The sequence below is a fragment of the Musca vetustissima genome, unplaced genomic scaffold, assembly GCF_032173495.1.
Source record: "Musca vetustissima isolate MV318-11 ecotype Yass unplaced genomic scaffold, APGP_CSIRO_Mvet_v1 utg63363, whole genome shotgun sequence".
In the NCBI taxonomy this organism is placed as follows: domain Eukaryota; kingdom Metazoa; phylum Arthropoda; class Insecta; order Diptera; family Muscidae; genus Musca; species Musca vetustissima.
The window spans coordinates 1-7,133 of record NW_026882748.1 but is presented as its reverse complement, the minus strand read 5'-3'; the positions used below and the strand labels follow the sequence as shown (position 1 = coordinate 7,133).

General features: G+C 29.3%; 1 protein-coding gene across 1 annotated transcript; it reads left to right on the top strand.

The window, feature by feature from the left end:
- Nucleotides 1-355: 355 nt before the first annotated feature.
- Nucleotides 356-6,842, top strand: LOC133329424 (sensory neuron membrane protein 1-like). The gene is made up of 7 exons (XM_061537898.1): nucleotides 356-624; nucleotides 1,827-1,974; nucleotides 4,964-5,218; nucleotides 5,283-5,579; nucleotides 6,081-6,290; nucleotides 6,348-6,526; nucleotides 6,578-6,842. Exons 1-7 carry the CDS (start codon nucleotides 356-358, stop codon nucleotides 6,840-6,842), a joined length of 1,623 nt encoding a protein of 540 aa, XP_061393882.1.
- The last annotated feature ends 291 nt before the right edge of the window (nucleotides 6,843-7,133 follow it).

The following is a 7,133-nucleotide window of genomic DNA, read 5'->3' as shown; positions in this document are numbered from 1 at the left end:
TGGACTGCAAAAGTTCGCACGTACCATTAGAAGTAGAAATTGAATGGAAAAAAATGTTAAGGTGATTTGGGGAAAAAAATAAAATAAAACTGACTTAGGAGGAGGAATTAAATAATCGACAAAATGGCAATAAGTCAGTTGAAACGAGCGGGTCGAATCAAACGGTTGTCTTAGAAAAAAATTGGAAAAAATAAAATAAATAAAAAATTGAAAAAAATCTTAAGAAAAAAATTCAAAATTCAAAAATTGAAAAAAAATCTCAACAACGGCTCTAATTCTAAATCTTCGCTATTTCTTAACATTTTTAAAATTCCGCAAATTTTTAAAATATCTAAGGCAACGCAAATCGTTCGAAATGAAAGTAAATCGCACGAAACTGTTGATAGTATCGGGTAGCGTTTTCGTTTTTGCCATCCTGAATGGTTGGTTAATATTTCCGAAAATTTTGAAATTTATTCTGAAGAAACAGGTTAATCTGAAACCGGGTTCAGATATTCGTGAGCTGTGGGAGAATACCCCATTCCCGTTGCATTTTTATTTTTATGTTTTTAATATAACAAATCCCGAAGGGTTTATGAGGGGTGAAAAGCCGTCGTTGCGTGAAGTTGGACCATTTGTTTTTGAGTAGGTTCAGGTTTTTGGAGATTTATTTTTTTTTATATAAAAAAATATTATTTCAAAAATCTATAATTTTTTACAAAAGTTATTTTATACATAAATATATATATATATATATATATATTTTAACACAAACATTTTTATTTCTGAAAAAAAATTATATAAAAAATTTTTATATTTATAAAAAAATAATTTTAAGATTTTTATAAAAAAATAATTTTTATAAACATCTTCAATTATAATAAAACAGTTTTCGGTATTTAAATTTTTTTTTTATAAAAAAAAAAATTTTATATTTATAAAAAAATAATTTTAAGATTTTTATAAAAAAAATATTTTAAGATTTTTATAAAAAAAAATAATTTTTATAAAAATCTTAAATTTTTTTATTATATTAATATATATTTTTTTATAATACAATTTTTTTTATTTTAAAAAGATATACAAAAAAATTTCTTATATTTATAAACAAAATAAATTTAAGATTTTTTATAAAAAAAATAATTTTAAGATTTTTATAAAAATCTTCAATTTTAATAAAACTGTTTTCTGTATTATATTTTTTATGAAAAAAATATATTTTAGTATTTTATTTTTATAAAAAATAAATATTTGTTTAAAAAAAATATTTTTATAAAAAATATGTAATTTTTTTTAAATATTTTATTTTTATAAAAAAAATATTTTTTATTTATAAAAAATTATAAAAAAAACAAAATATTTTATTTGTATTTTTTATTATAAATACATCAATGGTTTTTAAAAAATATTTATTTTTTATAAAACACATTTTTAATTTTTTTTTAATATAAAATAAAAATTATAAAAAATGTGTTTTATAAAAAAAATATTTTTAAAAAATTGTTGATGTATTTATAATAAAAAATACAAATAAAATATTTTTTTATAATTTTTGTTTTAAATTTAAAATTTTTAATTTTAAGAAAATAATAGAAACCAAAAAAAAATCGATACATTTTTTCCCACAAAACATAAATAAAAAATATTTTTTTTTTATAAAAATAAAATGTTTAAAAAAAATACATATTTGTTATAAAAATATTTTTTAAACAAATATTTATTTTTTATAAAAATAAAATACTAAAATATATATATTTTTTTAATTACTTTTTAATTGAAAAAATTTTTTTAATATATTTTTTTAAATTTAAACTTTTTTTCTAAAAAATGTCAATATTTTTTTCAAGTGAATGGAAATCGAAATACGATCTAGTCGACGATGACGAAGAGGATACGGTTTCGTATAATATGCGCAACGTTTTCATTTTTAACAAGGAGGCTTCTCAGCCATTGACGGGTGATGAAGTTTTGAACATGATGCATCCATTGGTTGTGGTAAGTCGGAGGAGAAGGGGAGACAGATGATTTAAACAAAAAAAAAAATCAAAGGCCAAGCAATGCGTAGATTTTTCTAAAAATATTTTTTCAAAGGCCTAACGAGACGTAGAATTTTTTAAATATTTTTTTTTTTCAAGAGCCAACAAATATTTTTTCAAAGGCCAAGCAGCAAGGCGATAATTTTTAAAAACTATTTTTTCAAAGGCCAAGCAGGGCGAGAATTTTTAAAAACATTTTTTAAAGGCCAAGCAAAGCACGGATTTAAAAAAATATATATTTTTTTTCAAAAGCCAAGCAAGGAGTAGATTTAAGAAAAAAAATATTTTCAAAGGTATTTTCAAAGGCATTGCTTGCTTTAAAAAATTACGTAGATTTTAAAAAATATTTTTCTAAAAGCCAAGCAAGTCGTGTACATTTTTAAGAAAATGTTTTCGAAAGGCCTACGATTCATGTATTGACAATTATTGTCATATTCCTTATTAATTTTTGCTAAACAACTTCAATTCCCCGATAAAATACCCCAACGACCCAAATAATGAATTAAACTTATGTTCCCCTTTTAATCGAGTTCATGTGTGGTGCATACTTTTAGGCAAAAGGTCTCAATTAAGAAAATTAGCTTAAAAAATGGTGCAGATTTTTAAAAAAATATATATTCAGTTTCTTTATTTTGATTTGCCAGAAAATGGACAGGGTAAAATAAAGCATGAACAATGATAATAATTCAATTTGGGAACCATTTGCTCTTTTTCCCCATTAAAAAAATCCCTACTAAAGAAATGAGCATATGTTTCTCTTTAATAGGGCTCAAGTGTAGTGCATACGTTTAGGCGAAGGGTCTCATTTTAGGAATTTAATGAAAAAAATTGCTCACAATTTTAGAAAATAGTCCAACATTAGCGTAGACTTATAGAATATTATCAAGAGACCATTATAGCCGCATTTTTTAAATATTTTTATGGTCCGACTACATTGTGGGTTTGTTTTCAAAAATATTACACAAAATTCTGAGGTTAATCGAGATTTTACATTTTTCGAAAAATCTAGCAGAAGTGTCGCTTGATAGAAAATATTTTTCAAAGTCCATTCATAGCGTAGCTTCTTAAAAAAATATTTTTCGAAGGTTCAATCGAAGGGTAGCTTCTTAAAATTGGAGGCCTAACGGAAGCGTAAATTAAACCAACGGAATTGTTTATTCATAAAAACATATTTTTCTTATACACATAGAATCGTAGATATTTAAGAAATATTTTTCGAAAGTCCAACAGAAGCATAGAATTAACATTTATAAAAAATGAGTAATTATGAAATAAGCTTATGTTTCGCTTTAATAGGGCTCATGTGTGGTGCATACTTTTAGGCGAAGGGTCTCATTTTAGGAATTTAATGAAAAAAAATTGCGTAGATTTTTAGGAAATAGTCTAATAGTAGCGTTGACTTAAAAAACTTTACCAAGAGACTATTGGAGCCGCATTTTTTAAATATTTTGAAAATTTAACTAAATTGTGAGTTTATTTTCAAACATTTATTTTGAAGCATCGATTTACACAAAATTCTGAGGCCAATCGAAATTTTAATTTTTTCGAAAGATCTAACAGAAGTGTCGGTTGATAAAAAATGTTTTTTAAAGTCCAATCGTAGCGTAGCTTCTTAAAAAAATATTTGTTGAAGCAGAATTTTTAAAATTGGAGGTCTAACGAAAGCGTAAATAAAATAAATATTTTAGAAGAATATTTTTGGAAGGTCCGACAGAAGTATAGAGTTAAAAATTTATTTTAAGAACCCAACATCAGCGTAGGTTTTGAAAATAACATTTCGCATCGATCCTCGGTTGCCTAGTCTTTAAAACAAAATTTTCCAAAAGAAAATGAAAAAATTAAAGGAGGAAATATTTTTCGAGGTCCAGCCAACGCATTGTCTTTCAAAAAAGAAAATATTTTTCTGCATGAAACAAAAAGTTGGATTTTTTAAAAAAATATTTTTCAGAGGGCCATCGTAGTCTTAGATTTAAAAAAAAATCGTAGTTCAGTCTTTAAAAATAATTTATTTAAAATAAAACAAAAATATGGATGCATTAAAAATCTAAGGTCCATCGGAGAAGAAATTTTTAAAAAATAGAACCAAGATGAGGCATGAATTGTTTAAAAATATATTTTGCTAGGACGAAAATGAGGCGTACATTAAAAAATATTTTTCGAAAGCCCAAAAATCAGATAATAAAAAAAATATATTTTCCGAAGGACCAAAAGAAGTAGAGATTAAGAAAACAATTTATACCAACAGTAGCCTAGATATTTGAAAAATATTTTTTACGATTCAAAGTTTTGAAAATATTTATTTTTCCCATAATTCAATTGAAAATTCTGATAGCATTACTTTCACAATTCAATGCAAGCATGTAATTATCCCGTCACCCACACCTGTGTCTTGCCGCACGGGCTCTCTAATTTATCAATCAAGTGGCAATTATGGGTAATTACTTTACATGCCCTTGTTACAAAAAAAATCCCAGGGCCCACAAAAAAACTACAATGATGATGCAACAATTTCTTAGCGAAGCATATTCGATTTTTTCCACATTGAAAACACCACAAAATGCAACAAACATATGTTATTTTGTAATAATCCCCATGTGTGATGCATACTTTTAGGCTGAGGGTCTCATTTCGAGAGTTCAATAAAAAACTGACAACTATTTGCCATAATTTTTATTACTGATTAATTTTTCATTATTACTTTTACCTGCAAAACAATAACTACAATGATTATGATGCAAACATTTCTTAGCGAAACAGGTTCGGATTTGTTCCACATTGAAAAACCCACAAAATGAAACAAACATATGTTATTTTATAATAATCCCCATGTGTGGTGCATACTTTTAGGCTGAGGGTCTCATTTCGAGAGTTCAGTAAAAAAATTACAACCATATGCCATAATTTTTATTACTGATTAATTTTTTGTTATTATTACTTTTGCGCTTCAGCCCATTTCAGTTGTTGTCCAGCGGGAGCGTGCCGCAATGTTGGAACTAGTCTCCAAGGCCATTGACATAGTTTTCAAAGATCAAAAAGCCATTTTAACAGGGACATTTATGGACATATTCTTTCGTGGCATTAGTGTGGATTGTTCATCGGATGAATTTGCCGCCAAGGCGTTGTGTACCGCATTCTATACGGGCGAAGTGAAACCGGCAATACAGGTTAATGATACGCATTTTTTGTTTTCGTTTATGGGAAAGGTAAGGAGGAAGGGATATTTTCCCTAAATAATCTCGATTTTAAAATTTGTATTTTATTTTATAGGCCAATAACTCGGATGCTGGACGCTTCACGGCCTGTCGTGGTGTTAAAAATGTTCACAAAATGGGTACCATTTTGAAATTTGCCGATGAACCGGAACAGGATGTGTGGCCGGGAGATGCTTGTAATCAATTTAAGGGTACCGATTCGACAGTGTTTCCACCATTTCTGCATCAGGATGAGGGATTGTGGGCATTCACTCCCGATTTGTGTCGTTCGCTGGGTGCTCATTATGTTCGCAAGTCCTCATATCATGGTCTGCCGGCTAGTTATTTTACTTTGGATTTGGGAGATATAAGGGTGAGATTTAATTTTAAAAAAGGAACCTGATGAGCATTGTAATGGGATTTGAGAGTCCTTGGGCACATTTTATAGAGTCCCAAGATTGTTTTATGGCATAAAATTGGACTCGAACGTCTTACAAGTTGTTTTTTATAGAAAAAAGTTGTCCTAACGGTCTCACAAAAAAGTGGGTGAGAGTTCTTTTTTTCTCTAAAACAAAAAAAGGAACATTGTGAGCCCTGTAATGGGCTTTAAGAGTCCTTGGACACATTTTATAGAGTTCCAAGATTTTTTATGAAACAAAATTGGACTCGAAGGACTCACGAGTTTTCTTCCATGGAAAAAAGTTGTCCTAAAGGTCTCACAGAAAAGTGGACTTGAAATTCTCACGGTTTTTTTCTATAGAAAAAAATGGACCTGAACATCTTTTGTTTTCTTTTTATGGAAAATATGTGGTCCTGAACGTCTCACAAAGGTTTTTCTATGGAAAAATAACTAAAATTTCTCTTTTGTTTTTAGGGCGATCCGGAGCTCCACTGCTTCTGTGATGATCCCGAGGATTTGGATACATGTCCACCCAAGGGCACCATGAGTTTACAAGCCTGTGTTGGAGGGCCTTTGTTGGCCTCCATGCCACATTTTTATAATGCCGATCCTGCCCTGGTTGCCGGTGTGGATGGTCTAAATCCCAATGAACATGATCATGCAGTTTATATTGATTTTGAATTGGTATAAAAAGCAATCTCATAAAAGTTCCGCAAATAAAATTAAAAATTTCCCTTGCAGATATCTGGCACCCCTTTGCGAGCCGCCAAACGTTTACAATTCAGCATGGACATAGAACCGGTGCCAGGCATTACTCCTGTAGCCACTATCCCTAAGGTGGTACTGCCCATGTTTTGGGTCGAAGAGGGTGCTGCCCTGAATAAGACCTATACGAATATGCTGAAATACACGCTATTTTTGTGAGTTCCAGGAAATTTTTTATTTAAAAATTAATTTATGTTTTTTTCTAGGGGTCTCCGCTTTAATGCGGGGTTGCGTTGGACTTTGATAACCCTATCCCTGGTTGGCTTGATGGCCAGCGGTTATTTGTTTATGCAGAAGTCCGAGAGTTTGGATATCACCATACCACCAAAAATGGGGGATAATAAGGTAATGGCTATCAAACGTGTTATGCCACCGGCGGAAAATGAAACACCTGAAAAAATGTCACACCCGTCACCACCACCACCATTATCACAGGCAGATCTATCAAATCCCAAGGTGGAGAAATATTAAAATGAAATAGTTTTTTCGTTAAAATAAGTTAAGAAAAATGAGTAAAATTTAAGTAGAAAATTGAAATCATGTAGAGGTCCTAATTGAATAAACAAAAATCCTAAAAATATAAATTCGATAGAGATTCCTACTGTCCCGTTGCTACTATTAGCAAAGCACCACTTTTTCTATACGACATCCTCATCTGCGGCTAAGGTTTCTTTCTATACAAAATGGAATAACAGATGCTACTCTTTAATTGTGTCCATGTGTGGTGCATACTTTTAGGCTAAGGATTCCGACAATTTCTTT

Coding starts and splice junctions, on each gene's coding strand:
- LOC133329424 (XM_061537898.1), top strand. CDS start 356: ATGAAAGTAAATCGCACGAAACTGTTGATAGTATCGGGTAGCGTTTTC. Junction 1,975..4,963: donor TGATGCATCCATTGGTTGTG/GTAAGTCGGAGG, acceptor TTTGCGCTTCAG/CCCATTTCAGTTGTTGTCCA. Junction 5,580..6,080: donor TGGATTTGGGAGATATAAGG/GTGAGATTTAAT, acceptor TTTTGTTTTTAG/GGCGATCCGGAGCTCCACTG.